Source organism: Lucilia cuprina, chromosome 4 (genome assembly GCF_022045245.1).
Source record: "Lucilia cuprina isolate Lc7/37 chromosome 4, ASM2204524v1, whole genome shotgun sequence".
Classification (NCBI taxonomy): Eukaryota; Metazoa; Arthropoda; class Insecta; order Diptera; family Calliphoridae; genus Lucilia; species Lucilia cuprina.
In genome coordinates this window covers 75717738-75734978 of record NC_060952.1, presented here as the reverse complement: position 1 = coordinate 75734978, position 17241 = coordinate 75717738, and the positions used below count along the sequence as shown (strand labels likewise).

Genomic DNA, 17241 nt, shown 5'->3' with positions numbered 1-17241 from the left:
ATAATAAACTATTAATTGTATTTAAAGAAAAAAAAACACTTACAACTTTAAAGCACTATATTTTTCAAATTATTATTCTACTCGTAATTTATAGTCAATTAAAAAATATATATATATATATTTCTCTAAGAAAAAAAATCTAAAAAAAAACTCACCGAATTTTGTTATACTTTTTAAAAAAGATTTTGTTTTTCAATACATTTTTCTTGAATGTTTTTGTGTACTTTTGCCACAAATCAATTCTATTTTGATTTTGCAAAATTGTTATTTTTTTACTAAAACTTTTCAAACACTACAAACTTTTTTCTTAAAATAAAAACTACAACAACTAAAACAAACATAAACTAAAAAAACAAAAACCAATTACAAAATGTCACGTGAAAATTCACCACGTCATAGTTTTAGACGGTTACCAAGAGACCAACAGTCACAGCCGCCGCCACAGCAACAACAACTAAAACAACAACAGCACCAGCAACAACAACCACCCATTATGGAACATAGTGTTAGTGGTAGAGGTACCTCCTCTGGCAGTCCAGCACCCATATCATCTTCGGCTTCAAATATAACCACCGTTCTTGAAGATGGCAACGATGAAAATCCTATGTTGCCACCTTTAACCGGTTCGGGACCAAGTAGACAACGTTCGTTAAGAGATCGTCTTAAAGACGGTATTACCGGCAGTTTTTCATGGCAGTAAGTCTAGTTTTTTAATTAATTTTTACTTTGTTTTTGTTTAATTTTTATTAAAATTGTAGTTAAATTGTCTCTTTTTAAATTTGTTTTGATAATTTTTTGTAAAAAAATTTGTTTACGATCAAATTTGTATTTAGTTGTTATTACCATTTTTGTTGTTTATAGAAAACAATTCAAAATTTATGTAGATTTTTTCATTTTAAATTTTGTTATTTTGTGAAAAAAAACATTTTGCACTTTACCACAAAAAAGCACTTTTTTTAATAAATCAACTAAATTTAAAAATTTAAGCACCTTTAACACAAATATTGTAAATATTAGACAAAAAATCTGAAATTCTAGATGACAGATTCCGACTCCTAGTTTATTATTGAACAAATCTTTAGAAATTGTAAAATTAGTTAATTTAGCTTAAAAGTAATCTAAGTCCAAATACAGACTTTTGGAACAAAATTAAAAAAAGTCTTAATCCAGTCAATGTTTACTTTTCTGAAGACTACACAGAGACAATTCCTATTCTGGTCTCAGAATAAACACTATCACATCATGTTTTCCAGATATGGTGTCATATTTAAGATGTTATAAGAAAACTATGAAATTTGTTATATCATCTAAAAGTTTAATTTATTGCCTTTAAAAAAAATGTTTAATATCTGTTAAATATTTTGAAAATTTTGAGATATTTTATTTAAAAAAATAGTAAAAAACAACTAAGAGTTCTATATTTTGCTATGCCGAATCTTATATATTCTTCAACATGATGTGTTAAAAAAACTCTCAGTACCAAAAAGTCCTCTTTTACGGGTTATCGCTTATAACGGGATCAACATGCTTAATTTCATGTTTCTGTATTCAATTTTATAGAAAATTGAAAAACGAAAATGTACCAAAAATGTCCCTTTTATGCTTTCTCACCTAATGCCGACTCTACACACGTAATATCATGTCTTTGGGATCAATATTATAAAAAAATTCAAAAAGTACCTTTTGCAAAACGAAAAAGTACCAAAAATCTCCCTTTTATGCTTTCTCTCCTAATGCCGACTCTAAATACTTAATTTCATGTCTTTGGGATCAATATTATAAAAAAAACTCAAAAAGTACCTTTTGAAAAACGAAAAAGTACCAAAAATTTCCCTTTTAGGGTTCTTATCTAATTCCGACTCTACATACCTAATTGCATATTTCAGGGTCTTTATTATAGAAAATTCAAAAAGTACCTTTTAAAGAACGAAAAAGTTCCCTTTTATAGCTTCTAAGTTAAGCCAGGCTCGACATCCTTAATTGAATGTTTCTTGATTTGCTTCCTATCTGAGCATGAATAAAAAAAACTCAACTTTTGATCAAATTTTCGATCTTCCCGAAAACATGTCTTACAGAAGTATTGAAGATTCGGATCTTGGCAATATCTGGTGTCCTTTAAAAACTGATTTCAACAAACATACGAACCTGGTTTAATAGACTCCACTATATATAAGGATCTAAAATATATATATTTGATAGGATCAAGTAGTACAAGTACACTTTAATCTTTGAATAGCAAAATTACATATTAAGGGGATTTTGGGTTTTAAATTGAATTTTGAAATAAGTTACTTTAAGTCACTAGACTGATGCTTAAACAAATTTTATACACAGGGGACAAAAACGGTAGAAAAGTTACGAAATTTTTACAACAAATGTGAAAAACTATGATTTAAAACATAGAAGTGATCTTGACTAACATTGTTATGATTTAAAACAAATAATAATTGTCACATTTACAAAACATTGTTGTCGTTATAGCAAAAAATTGTTTTAAAAGTTCATAAACATATGAACATAAGTATGTGTCCATTATCTATACATATAAAAAACAATGTATGTTTATTTGTTTGTACCTTATAGGAGTGGAATGCCCACGCCCATATTAAAACAAGTAGTAAAGTATAGTCGGGCATGGCCGACCATATAATACCCTACACTATGAGTATATTTTCAAAATTTTTTACTTTTTATAAAGAAACTTTTATGTTGAATATTATTCCAAAATATTTAAGCAATTTATTGATAAAAAACAAAATTTCTAAATGAGGCTTTATATAGGTCAAATATGGGCCGATCCTCGGTAATTTTGGGAAAATTATATATTTTTAAATAACAGTTAGTTTTGTTGAGTTTCATTGCGATACAAATGGTTACAAGTCAATTTTAGACGTTTAAGACATTTTTTGAAGGGGGGTTTGTAAAGGCCAATCATTACGAAAATCTGCAGTGTCATTTATATTTATATAAAACTTATTTGTACCAATTTTTAGAGAGATAATAGAATATTTGACGTAATTATGGCATAAAAAGTTCAAATCGGGAGGTACGGTTGTATGGGGGCTAGGTGAAATAATGGACCGATTTCAACCATTTTCAATAGGCTTCGTCCCTGTGCCAAAAAACAAGCTTGGTCCAAAATTTCATCAAATTATCTTGAAAATTGCGGCCTGTACCTTGCACACAAGGTTTAGATGGACAGCCAGCCAGCCGGACAAACGGCCGGACGGACATGTCTTAATCTACTCAAAAAATGATTCTGAATCGATCGGTGAGTACTGGACCAATATTTTTGTATGTTACAAACATTAGCACAAACGTATAATACTCTCCCCACTACAGTGGTGTAGGGTATAATTAAATATTAAATCCGTATATTTAAGGTAATATAAGAGTTAGAGGCAAATTTTGATAGTGACTTTAGTGACAAAAAGTGTGCGGATTACCATCAGAGGCGTGGCACCTTCCATGTAAATTAAATACAAAAATTCGTTCCATGTAATCTTTAAATTCTATATGAAGAACTTTGACATTCATATGAACATTTAGCGATTAACGGTCGGACTTTCAAAGGGGTCTTCTTGGAACTTCCTATATGAATTAAATACAACATTTCGTTTATCTGAGAAACTGTAAAATTTTTTTAACATTTTTCATTGATTACATGGAATACTATTACAGTTAGAATCTTCAAATTATAAAGTGGGCTTTTTCTTTGTTTTGCTTTCAGGGTAGCGAAGCACACTGGGTATAGCTAGTTCAATATGTTAACAAATGTTAACAAAATCTGATAAACAACAATTTTTTAAAAATTATGTTTTTAACAAGTTTAGTTTTATGATTTAATTCTGGTTATTTATAGAAATTGTTTTTCAATATTTGAGTTATTGAGATTTGTTGTTGTTACATTTTGTCTGTTCTTTTTTTTTTTTTTGACAAATTGATTGACGGATGAATGTTATGTTTTGTTGTTTTAATTTGTTGTTATAACTGTATTAATAACGCCAACATTTAAAATGACAAAAGAAGGTTTTTTGTTTGACTTAAAACATGATGTTTATTTTTATTAAAACAAAAAAAATAAAAGCCGGTAAAATTATTTTGTTTAATATAAATATTACGTGTTTAGATGTAGAAAAAATCTAGATGTTTACTATACGGATGCAATTTGATTTGTAAGGACAGGGGTGGAAAGATGTCAAGCTTACATAGTAAAGGTGAAATTAAAAAAAAAAAAAAACTAATAAAACATTTAAATTTAAATTTATCTCTATTTACACAAATAATCTTAACTTTTATAAATCATTAAAAAGTGACATTTTAATTTTGTCATTTGACAAATGACAGATTCATAACGTAAACATACAAATTATAAAATGATTTATTTTTGTTATTTATTTCTATTTTTTCATTTACAAATTAATAAGAAGCACACTTTTATAATTATACAAAGTACAAGTTAAAGGATCACTCACGATTTGTTCGTAAAGGGTAATTATAAACATTTTGATTAATGATATTTTGATTAAGCAAACAAAAATGTTTTTAATTAATTAAAATTTTTGAAATAAATAATTAAGAAATGTTGTTGGTATGCTGTATTTATAAATATAAAAATAATTAGAATTTGAGAAAAAAAAAAGATGAAATTATAAATATTATAATTCAGTAAGGCTAACTGCTTACAGTTTAGTTTAAAAGTAATCACACACATAATTGATACGTGAAGTTATTTTATAACAGAACAGGAACTACTACGAATAATTTAAGATTATACGATTTTATAGTTCGTAAATTTTACACTTTTGAAATGACACAGTATCTGTTTATGATTTCATAAATTGTTTACTTATCCAAAAGACTCCATTTTATATAAAACTATTTAATTACACAAGTTAAAACCATATATGCCAAGTGGCTTAACGTAGATATGTGAAGATAGTAGATAGTCTGATCTAGTATCATCCATGACAGAACACAGTGAACTAGTGATCCCTGTTCATGTTACCACTGATGATGAGCTCTAGAAAAACATTTTTAATGAATTAAATTTTTGACGCTTTAAGTGCCTCGCCATCTCATTTAAAGATGTCCACGTTTTGACACGGACATATATTCATTCTTCTTCGTGATATCTAGATTGTGAATTAAGGCACAATCTTTTAGAAATGTATACTTTGGTCTATGGAGTAAACATTTGTCAGCTTGATTATTCAAAGTAATGAAAACACAACAATCCCACGACAATCGTTCCCACGACAATTGGATCTCCGCTCCGGAACGACTCGATTCTCAATCAACTCAGCAACAGCTGTATCAAACGGAAGTTATTCGCCAGTTTCAGACAACCTGTTACAACAACAACAGTCACATGGGTTGTGGGTATGAATGTCGAGAGTTTTACGAGAGTACCTGGCATGATGCCCTACCCCATGGTGTTCTTTTTCATTTAATGGGTAGACTTGACAACGGTATACAATCGCCCTTTAATAAAGAACTCAGGTGGCAATTTTTGTAACTTGGATTTGACCGGTCCATGTACAAGAATTTTGCTGAAGTACTCGAGCTATCTAATCTCTGACCATTGGATGGCCTCTGTTGATTCGGTAACACCACCTAGAGACGTAACCAGGGATAGCAATAATACCAAGATGGAGGCTTCACCAAGGTAACATGCTATGGCTATCATTATCACTCAACTCTACATTATTAACCCATTGCGACTGCATGTCAGAATCCTATAGATTTCAGGATTTCAACTACAGCCTCCTCGAGTATACCAAAGTGATCTCACCAATCTAGTTATCTCTAGATCTTAAGGGTTTTCACGGCACTAGATGTGATAAGGGTATCATATATTCTGGGTTCTTATTGAATTCTAAGACGATCTTGCCATATCTGTCCGTCTGTCTGTCTGTTGTCGATAGAGTCCGAACCGAAAGAGCTACAGAGTTGAAATTGTTTATTAATATTTGTTATAGGTCAGGTTTATTTCGTATTGATAATGGATAATATCGGTCCACGTTTTCGCATACCTTTGGGGGCTTGAACAGTCATAAATATTTTAAAAATGCGAGTATACAATTCGACATTTTTAAAATATTTAATAATATGAGTTTAGTGCTGAAATAATATGATTTTAGTGCTGAAATTTGATATAAGTAAGTTTCTTATGAACAAAATTTTATTTACCTAATTTTATGAAGCTCGGTCCATAATTAAAACTACTCCCCATATAAAGTCCTCCTCAAAAAATTACTTTAACGGTCACTACTGTCTACGAATATAGCGCAAAAGTTCGACATAAGTAAGTTTTTTATGAGCACACATCTCTTCATCGAGTTTTATGAGAATCGGTTCATCATTGACCCTTTCCCTCATATTAGGCCCCCTTCTGAAAATTACATAAACGCGCTGTGCGTTTATAGGAAAGCATTATGTTTATGGTACACGGTTTGATTTGGTATACAGTCGAATATAACACTCTTACCTGTTCATATTAATTTTTGCATTTCTTATCTTTTTCTTACACTTACAACAACTATCTATCGTCAGATGAGAATTTAAGTCATTAGAAATATATATATGTTTGTAACAATATTCCAGTAATTCTACCTGCATAAATAAAATATCTTTTTAAAGACATTTAATTAAAAGCATTCATGCAACATGAAAATTGTAAAATTTCTTGCAACATACAAGTAAAATTCATTACAAATATTGTGTGCAAACATGTAAAATACTTTTTTTTAAGAAATTCAATATAAAATGAATAAATAAAACTTAATTTTTGTTGGCAAATGAAATAAAGTTGCAAAAAAAATCTATGAATTTATTACATATTTTCTAAATTTAGGGAAAATAGTTTTGCATTTTAATAAAATATGCAATTTGAAGAAGTAATTGTTAGAAATTGAAAGGAAAATGAGAAGAATTCAGAATGTTTTAATATGATTATGAGTTTAATTAAAGGATTTTAAATATTCATCAGATTGTTTGATGTGAATGTCTGTTTGTTATTTTTATTTCTTAAGAGCAAATCAATTCAATTTCGAATAGCCAGAAAAAGCATTCTATATCCATCGAAACAGATAATATTCGGATGGGTAAAAGTCTGAAACTCTTTTTTCTTTCATTATTTTGTTTTTATGTCTAGCCGCATATTATGAAAATTTGTTCGACATTTAAACGACCAAATGACTCAAAATAGTTACAAAATTGATTCGGAACTGATTAGAAGTGATGCTCATAAGTAGCTATTTTAGAAGATGCTCGGGTAGGATACCATTTTCTCCCGACAAATGTATCATCTATTATCAGAAATTGAGAACATTTGTAATGTCATTTAGTCGTGAAAAAGGGTTATAAATGTCTCGAATGTGATCATAGTGTGTGTAGTTTAAAGTCATAGATATTAGATAAAACTTTTGTAAAATTAGAAAAGGATTTGATTGAGTAATATACTGTATTAAACACGAAATTTTTGTTCGTAAAGTTATGGGCTTTTATAGTTGATCTATTTAGTTAACACCAGCTAATGGACCTAAGATTGTCCACTTTCTTGCCGTCGGTTCTTGCCGAATATGGACTTGTTATGTCCTGTAGACGCTTTGACTTGTATGATCCGTTTCCAGTTTATACTAGAGTAGTCGAGGTCGAATATTTAGTTCCAAAAAAGTCGATAACTCGACTATCGTCTATGAAAAAAGTCGACTTTGTAAATAAAAGTCGAAAAAAAGTCAAAAAGTCGAAAGATAAGTCGAAAAAAGTCAAAAAGTCGAGGAAAGTCGAAAATAGTAGAAAAAAGTCAAAAATAGTCGAAAATTTTAAAAAAGTGGAATAAAGACAGAAACTCTAAAATAGTAGGAAAAACTCGAAAAAAGTAAAAAAAAATAGTAAAAAAAAACGAAAAGTCGGAAAAAGTCAAAACAAGTCGAAAAGTCGACTATTTATAAAATACTAAAAGTCGACTTTTAACTAATTGAAAAAAGTCGAAAAATCGACTTTGCATAAAATGCGAAGTGTTGAAAAGTCGACTTTTAACTAAATGCAAAAAGTCGACTTTTCGTTTCAACTATAGAACTCTAGTGTACACCAACTAATGAACCTAAGACAGTGGACTTCCTCATTAACTTAATCTTACCTAAATGCTTTGAAGTTGCAAAATTAATTATATAAATATAATTGTTTAAACAAATGGTTTCTCTCCTTAAGTTGTGTTAACCAATTTTCAAATAAGTTGATCACATCTGGCTTTAATCTCCTATATCAAGAGTTACATCATATCATTTACAATTCCTTAACATGACAAGAAACCTCTTATAATTATTGTAGTGATGCAACCATCAACCAGTTATTAAGTTGCAAAACCACAAAAAAGGAAAATAATTTTTGAGTCCTTATTACAATGTTTCGTATCAGACTTCTTAGGTTTTCGACATTGAAACTGCAAATGATGAATGATAGGGTCGTCTAAATACAATCAAAACTGTTCTACAACCACAATGAGATCTCTACTACGTAGTTTAAGTTCTTATACAATCTCTCCTGAAGCTTTAACGATGCATGAATCTAAGCATAAAAAAGTGGCGTTAAAGAAAGGCAAAGCAAACAGGATTTCATGTTTGATGATGACCTTCAAACTTAGTCATGGTTTCGGTGTTGTTGCTCATGTTGAAATAAGGCATTTTAAACGCCTGTTTTAACATCTGTTTTAACAGGTTTGAAAAATAAATACTTACTTATGTTAAGCTGCAATAAATGTGCAACTTTGCGCCATAAACGCATAATTGTTAAGATTTTTAAAAGCCTGAAGTTTTGCCAGAGTGATTATTACTTTGTTGGTCGACCAAAGAAAAAAGAGTTTGAAAATGAAACTGGGATATAATTCTCATAAGTTAAAAAATATTTCATAATTTTAAAGGCAATTATATTGTGTAAAATAATCAGATCAGATCAGATTGAGTCACCTTCCATACACCACATCACCATTAAAACTCCAATAAACCAGAAATAACTGAACTCATTTGGTTCCAATCCCACACGCGCATAATGTTGTTTATAGTGTACATTTATGTATTCGAATCTACAAGATATTTTTCAAGTACTTACTAACGACAATAATATAGAGGAAAAGAAAACAAGTAAAAGAATTAAAACAGAAGAGATGAAAAACAAAAAAAAAATCAACCACAAACTGATAACAAGTTAAAAAACAACGACAAAAAAATACTGCACAAATCTGAACATTCAAGGTTGTATGGCATCATATGCCATTAAAGTAGATGAAGGAGACGAGAATTAAAAAAAAAAAAAACTTAAGGATTTCAAGGGCATTTATCACATCATTTTATACAAGTGAATTTAAGTTGATATATTCTGGTTGAATTTTAAAGAAACTGATTATTTTTATTTATTTAATTTTTATGAAAAAATATATATTTGAAATACTTTACAGTTTTAACAACTTAAAACAGTAACAATCAAAAGTTTTGTAGTAAAAGGAGGTAGTTTGAAGATTTCATTTATAAACACTTAGTGGAGATCATATCCTTTTTAAGGCACAATAAGATCAGATCTTTGTAGGAAGTTTTTGAGCTCACATTGTCTCTGAATTTTAAAATCAACTTCAAACACTAAAATCTATCAAAATTCTTTTTGATACTGGACAAAACATCATCTGATTTTGGAACTTAATTAGACCTAAAAAGAAAATGTTTTAATAAAGTAAATCGCTTTTTGATAATAAAAATGAATAATTTGCAAACGTTTTAGAATCGACATTTCAAACTGTCAAAGAAGTGCAAAATCGATTTCACTTTTATTTACAAAATTATAAGAAGAAAATGCATACTATTTAACGACTCTGTTTTTTGTATACAACCCTGTACCTATTGCAAACTATAATCTTATTGAAAAACGATATTTGAAGACCAATCTCTCCCTCATGATTACATCACACGTTGATTACATCACATGACAGACACTTGGAATGAACATACATGTTGTAAGATAGATTAAGTGAAATTCGCTCAGAATGGATTTTCGTTATATATACATCAGTTTCATCCTTTAATTCATAGGGTTCAGGGTTCTAAAAACAACAAAACTTTGATTATCTAAACCCCGATATCAAACGAACCTGGTATTCGTAGATCCTGTTTGACAATGAATGTCGAAAGACTTAACGTGAGCACCTGCCTTGACGGCCTTATCTTACGGTGGTCTTTTTCATCCACTGGGTAGACTGGAGACGGTCTACCATGCGCCCCTGAATTCCTCAATAAAGAACTCAGGTAGCAATTTTTGTACATGGATGCCATACCCACAAGCACTTTGTTGAAGTATTCGAGCCATATAATCTCTTGCCATAGCAGCACCGTTGCGGAATGACATGCCGTATATAATTAAATTCACAAAGCGTACCCGACAAGGAAAAAGCAATCACTGGTCTAAAGTCAATAGAAAGGGGTGGCAAGTCCCAACATCAGGTGAAATCAATCTTCCGACATTGCGGAAGTGACCACCTTTATGATGTCATGAAAGAATTGCATTATTCAAAATGCAATCTCTATCATCTAATGACCCATTCCAGTGCATTCCTTAACCTCTTAAAGCCCACGCGACCACACTACTGACTTTCCCGATCTTTCACCAATTTTAGCATTAGTTTCATTCCCATGATCATAAAGATCGATCTGCGGTATGACAGGCAACCATTAAATACTGACTTGACAATTCCCAAGCATATACTGGCGTCCCACTACACGAGCGGTAAAAGGTACCGATCGGTTTTAGGAATCCAGCATATATCAGTCCTTAAACCAACATTCTCTCCACGCGATTTTGGGTATTAAACCACAGCCACAAGGAGGATCAACAAGGAACCTCAACCAACTGACAGGCCACGACATAGTCCTGCGGGCAACTGACCACCCGTAGTGCCACATTATATGGTGCTCTGGTTAGACCTCATGTCAAATCATTCCTAGGCGAAGCCAAGGATACATTTGACATCTGCAGTTTATAGTCACGGCAGACTAGAGGTATTGGTAGCACCTCTTTACCTCGGGATTGCAATACACCATGATGGAGATTTTATCATGGAAACATGCCCCCGGGGGATCCTGTTGGACAACAAAGTGTGCAAAGTGTGATGATAAGAATGCAAAGGAACTTCACGCATATGATTTTGGTGTCAAACACAAAGTCTGATAGTCCGCCATTGCAAATTAAGTATCTCAGTTCCCGACACTATCTAGTGAAGAAAGTCTAGATTTCAACGTAAAAGTTTAAAAACTATATCCAAAAGAAGACTAACTGATGAAAAGCTTAAAAACTACTTCCAAAGGAAGGCTATGCCATCCCAAATCACAAGAGATTCTTTGAATAATAATGACTGAAACACGCTAAACTTTTTTCCGTTACAAGTCAGTCTGCTTAGTTTAGTCATCTGGTTTTGACTCTTTATTGCGGATTAAACTGCATTATCCAGTTTCACTGCATTTCCCTCTGCTTTTCTTTCAATTATCTAATTTGAAAACTATGTGATCATTGCAGATAGCTATGGGATTCTTCTGTTATTTAATTAATTTTTTATGACATTGAATCCCAAGAATTAGAAGGGGAATGCACACTTTCTATTGGTACAGAGAATAATAGAAACCATTGAATTCGTAAGCTTTTCAGATTCTGCATTAAGAAAAGGCATCTCGTTGCCTTTATTGATATAATTTAGACCACTTAATGCACTCAAAAAGAGAAACCAAATGGGTTTTGCTGCTTTATAGTAAATCGTCATTGCTGTTGCAGCAGCAACATGTGTAAATTCGAAGTTGATTACCTTTGATCCTTGTTCATTGAACTCGTTTGTTGTAACTGCATTATGTTTTGGCTTAAGACTTAGATTATAATCCATATAAGTCGAGAGTTTTCGAACTAATAAACATAATCTATCCGCTATTCACAGAGAAATCCGATTTGATCGTTTTCACAAGCACCCAAAGCTTGCACAAATCGGAGTTCTATGTGAATACCAGATCGATCATGTATTGCGACGAAAATTCTTTCCCTGGACAATAAACTTTCTATTGATGGTTCCATCTATAACTTGGCAATATTTGATCGCGTCTGAACTTTTAACCGGAATAAATTTCTTTCAAAATTAGTTATAATCCAATGATTTATCACATAGCAATTAGATATGATAACAAAAAAGCTTAGCAATGACAATGGAAGTGTCCAAATGTTTCACTATTAACGTTCAAATCAAGCTAACTTTGAACTTGCTCTAACACAAAACGGGTTTCAATTCGTCTTTCATTTCGTGGTCCTACCCACTGTTTCATTAATCCATGTTGTTGAGTTGAATGGACATTTTGCTTCGAAAGTTTTCACAACTAAAGTCCGATATTGTTTCGTAGAGGCTGAGTATTTCTCTTGTAGCTTCCATGAACAAGATATTGTCATCAATTTGTTTCAAACTCATATTTCAAAGTTCTCACAGTGTTATTAGAAGGATGTAAGGAAAATAACTTCTAGTAGATTTCTTTGAAGCGTTTCTTGCACTAATATATTTTTGACAGACCTTCCAAGTTTTCCAGAGGTCTGCTTCCTTTGAAATTCACATAAAGTCTTGTTTCAATGGTATTAAATTGTTATAACTGAACAACAGAGTCTTCAGGGTAAGATGCCATAAATAAACATCAGGGAAAGCCTAGTCGTCAAAATCCCCACAAGCAAACAAACTATGTTCCATATGATTAATAACCCTAGTCACCTGATGTGGTAGAGATATTTAGAGATCAGATTGAGGTTAAGTTTCATAATATCTTAAAAAATCTACTTTGGTCTCTAGTTTTTATTTCGCTTTGTGATCCTACTCGCCACTTCATTAATCCATATGATCGACTAAAAGTCTCTTGTCACTCTTTTAAATCAGCTCTCGTTGACTTCAACATCCTCTCCACTATGTGTTCGATACTGTTTCCCAAGATATACTCATCGTTATCGCAAAAGTTTAAACCAATTGAAAGGATGAAAATGCTAAAGCTTAACAACCCATTCAAACCATCGTCAGAAAAGTCATGTGAACTATGATGCCTCTGCTGAGGCATCTATTTCGTTAATTTTGTTTGTCACTGTTTTCTTTAATTAATGTTTGAATACCTTTAAAATACTGCAAATTAAGTAATTTACTGTTGTTATATATAAAATATATAAAATTTCTTTATGAGTGGGAGATTAAAGTTTAAGGACAAAGAACAGATATTGTTTCAATGGAAAAATATTGATAATTTTTTTTTCTGAAAACAACAAAAGCATTATGTGCAACAAATAGCCATGACATTGAATTAAGAAATTTATAAAACAAGATTACTTATTAGCAGTGGGTGATAATTTAGAGGACAAATTGTAAGAGATTCTTTTAAATATTTTAAAATTAAAAATTTTGATAAAAGATTTGAAAAGTTTTCAGATTTGGGTACATAATTCAAATGTTTTGGAAATTTAAAATATTTTACTTCCCAATCCTGGAAATGGAATCATGCATAATGTTTGACCGAAAAGCTTTTGGTTTGGGTATATTATCCAAATACTTTCCAAATTTTAAATTCCTCACTTCCAAATTCAACCTCTCAAATGAAAAGCTGTGTAAGGGAATCCCTAAGTTAGGCTTTTCAGTTGTAAACATTTTTTGAATGCTCAGAAGCATGCTGCGATTCGCATCTTAATCACTCAACATTTTAACATATTTCAAATCATTTTAATTAAAGTTCCAGCCTTAATGACCAAATACACATTATTGTATTTTAATTACACTTACTTACGCTGCTTAATACTTATTTTAAGTTCATTCTTATATGTACATATTTCTAAATAAGAAATTAAAATATTTATTGGCGCACATGCGTTTCATTAATTCAAACTCATTTGTCTAGCAAATTGAAAGTAATGACCATGAACTTTTAAACAATAGAACGAATGAAATAGTTAAATTACTCAACCCGTAAAGGCCAAAAATAGAATGAAAAAAGATCGCAACAGCAACTACAATACAACAAATTAGTTAGTTGGCAACTAACAACTGAAAAACATTAATATAAAACAGAAACAAAAACAAACAACCAGTGCAAAAGGTTACTGACATGAAAACCAAGAGCGAACGCATTAAAATACACCAAATCTCAAAAAAAAGAAACATTTGAAATCCATTTCAAATTTGGGCCAACAACAACACTAACAGTTATATAATACAAAACCCAACATCTTTTAGTAGCAAAAAAAAAAAAAAAAAAAAAATAGCATTTGAAACCAAATACAAACAGCTACAAACCGAAAAGTTCAAAACCTTATTAAAACGACTGACACACCGCCAAACACATTCTCACATCGCAACGGGTAACAGACTAATAGATACCAACAATTGCTTTTAATTTGTATTTGAAACATCTAATGGTAGTTGAAGCATTTAATTTGTATACTTCACACTTATACACAGGCAAACAGTAAGCAAGTGCTTTTAAGTATTAACACCCATACTATATCCATTACGTACATTTTAATACCGACTAGATTATGATGGCCAAAACAAACCTAAGAGCAGGAAGAAGTCATGGGTGGAACTGTGAGTTCAAATGCGTATTACGAATACATACATACATTTTTATGACTAGAAATAGGATGTTGAACTGTTGCCATTAAATCGTGAGTTTCAAATCTATATTTAAAAGTTCTTACTATGTCATTAAAAGGATGTGAAGGAAATAACTCTTGGTAAGTTTGTGTAAAGCTTGAGTTGTAATTTTAGTCCCAGCTTAGAGCTGACCCACTGTGGCCCACTATCTTATTGTTGACCAGATTTTCTATTTTATTCTGTTGGTCTATTGGAATTTTACCTGGCAGGTTACCGGCATCGTAAATTGCTTAGCAAAGATCCTTCCGGTGACTCCTTTTGGCAATTTTTCTCGTAATATGGCGGCTCTTTTCCTTTAAGTGTGGCTTGGCTTTGACTGAGTTTTAGACGACGTGGAACTCTTTTTTTCTTAGGTTTATTCTCAGTTATCTACTCCTCGGGAGATCTGATCCTCATTGCTTCAGATCTTGTGAGAGAGTCCGATTTTTTCTTTGGAGTATCGTAAGATTGAATTACTATTATTTCCTGAAGTATATTTTTCAGCTTCCTAATTGATATTCCAGATAGTTGTTTCTTAGTAATAGGTAGTTAAGATATGATAGCACTCACCTGTTTCACTATTTGCTTTACTTCATCCTTTTTGGGATTTGCTATAATGGTGTTCTTATTATCATAGGAGGATTCAGAGTTGAAGTTCTCACTTATATTTAAAGGCTGAGGTAACTTAGAGCTCACTCCGAGTACATCTTTCTCTTTCATACCTATGTTTTTGCCAATGGCATGCTGTATACTCATTGTCCGCCATGGAGCCAAAGGTACCCACCTCCGTAGTAGTATTTTGCTTACGATTACAGGATGTCGACAACTCGTGAGTAGATCAAAACTTGCCGCAGTTACTGGGTTATTTACCAGTACCAGTTTTCGGTATCCCAGCTTAAGTGACACTATAGCTGGGTGAGGACAGATGTTCCATCGCCACCCTCTATCCGCCACCCGGGGGCGCGTTCTGTAGGAGAAACTGGAAAACTATCCGAAAGCTAGTGTGATTTGTGTCATTCTGGAATGAAAATCCAATTGTCATTGAAAGACGTAAACTATTTAAACAGTAACTTCCCCCTAGGAAATATTATGTTTCCCATCTTGGTGTGATTGCAATTCCCAGAAGAGAAGTGCTTTCAAAACCTCTAGTCTAGTGTCAAATATATTTTTGGCCTATACTCGGAATTTTGGGATCTATGTTCAAAGCAAGAAGAAAAATGGTATTGATTATCTTGAGCACCATCGCAATGTGGGGTATGTTCTATCGACACTACTTACTCTAGATGGACTTCAAAGTCTATTTAGGGTCTAATCGGTCGTACTTATAGATAAGTCTTATAGATTCTCTAGAGCACTCACGCAATGTGGGGTGTGTTTCACTGTTCTATCGATACTATAATGGAATGTGTTCCTCTAAATTAAGGGATCTTATTCCCGAAACACGCCGATTTATACGCATTACACGTCTCTCTTCAAAACACAACAATTTTTAAACGATTGGCCTGTGGTGCACACAATTAATTACAGGAAAAACTTGTCATTTAGATGTACTGTCCATAGGTGGAATAAACATCCTGCCGAGGTCTTTTCTGTTACTTACGATTTAGACAAATTTAAATCAAATGTTCACAACCAATACTCACAATATCCTTTCTTCCTATAACATATTATCCTAGTTCCATTACAATGCATTGCGTGAGTAGGGCTCATCCCTTGAGTGTTGGTCTTAAAGAGAAACAAAATTATTTAGCTTTAAGATGGTAGTAGGAACTTTTGTTTAGCAAAAAACTTTACCTATTTGATAGGGCGAGTTAGGTCACCTTCTCATATCGCATTATCTACCACAACAATTGCCATACATTTGTATTTGTTCTTTTCGATCCTTTCATACTCATTTAAAGGATTTATTTAACTGTTTTTCGCCTCAACATTTCATTGTTGTTGTTTTTTTATAGGTTTGTTACTTTAAGGCCTTAATTTTCCTCTTCAACAACACCTCCTTTATCTGTACAACATTTTCTTTGGAAAACATAATTATTTTGCATTTCCTTTGCAATTTCTTACTTTTTCAGTTTTTAATTTCTGGTTACATTCGTTTCATATCATTCTGTATCTTTCATAATTTATTATTATATAATTTATCTTATCACAAGCGTACTAAGTACTAAAGTACTAAAGTGTACTTTGTGTTTGTTATAAAGTATTTGCATTAGAATATGTTTCTTTGAATGTTTGTTCTTTTATTTTTCATTATTATTTTTAATATCTTTTATTTATTTGTGTGTATGTGTTTTTAAGTTGTCTTCCTTTACTTAAGGTCTTAAAAAAGACAACGAAGAAGACATTAGATATAAAGAAAATTTTTAATCATTTCAACTTTGAACTTTATATGGGTTGTAAGGTTTATGTCGCCTTGTGTTGTAAGTACTTGGAAATCTTGTTATGAAAAACATAAAGAAAAATCTGTTCTTAATGTCTTTTAGGATTTCAATAAATGAATTTTTAAAAAAAATTATTTAAAATAAATTTTAAATAAGTAAATAATTAAAATTTTTTTAAATTATAAA

At 31.4% G+C, this 17241-nt stretch overlaps 1 protein-coding gene across 1 annotated transcript; it reads left to right on the top strand.

Moving 5' to 3' along the window:
• The first annotated feature begins 278 nt into the window (after window positions 1-278).
• Window positions 279-700, top strand: LOC111677909 (splicing factor, proline- and glutamine-rich-like). The gene has a single exon (XM_023439118.2). The coding sequence runs from the start codon at window positions 371-373 to the stop codon at window positions 698-700; it is 330 nt and encodes a 109-aa protein (XP_023294886.1). The 5' UTR covers window positions 279-370.
• The last annotated feature ends 16541 nt before the right edge of the window (window positions 701-17241 follow it).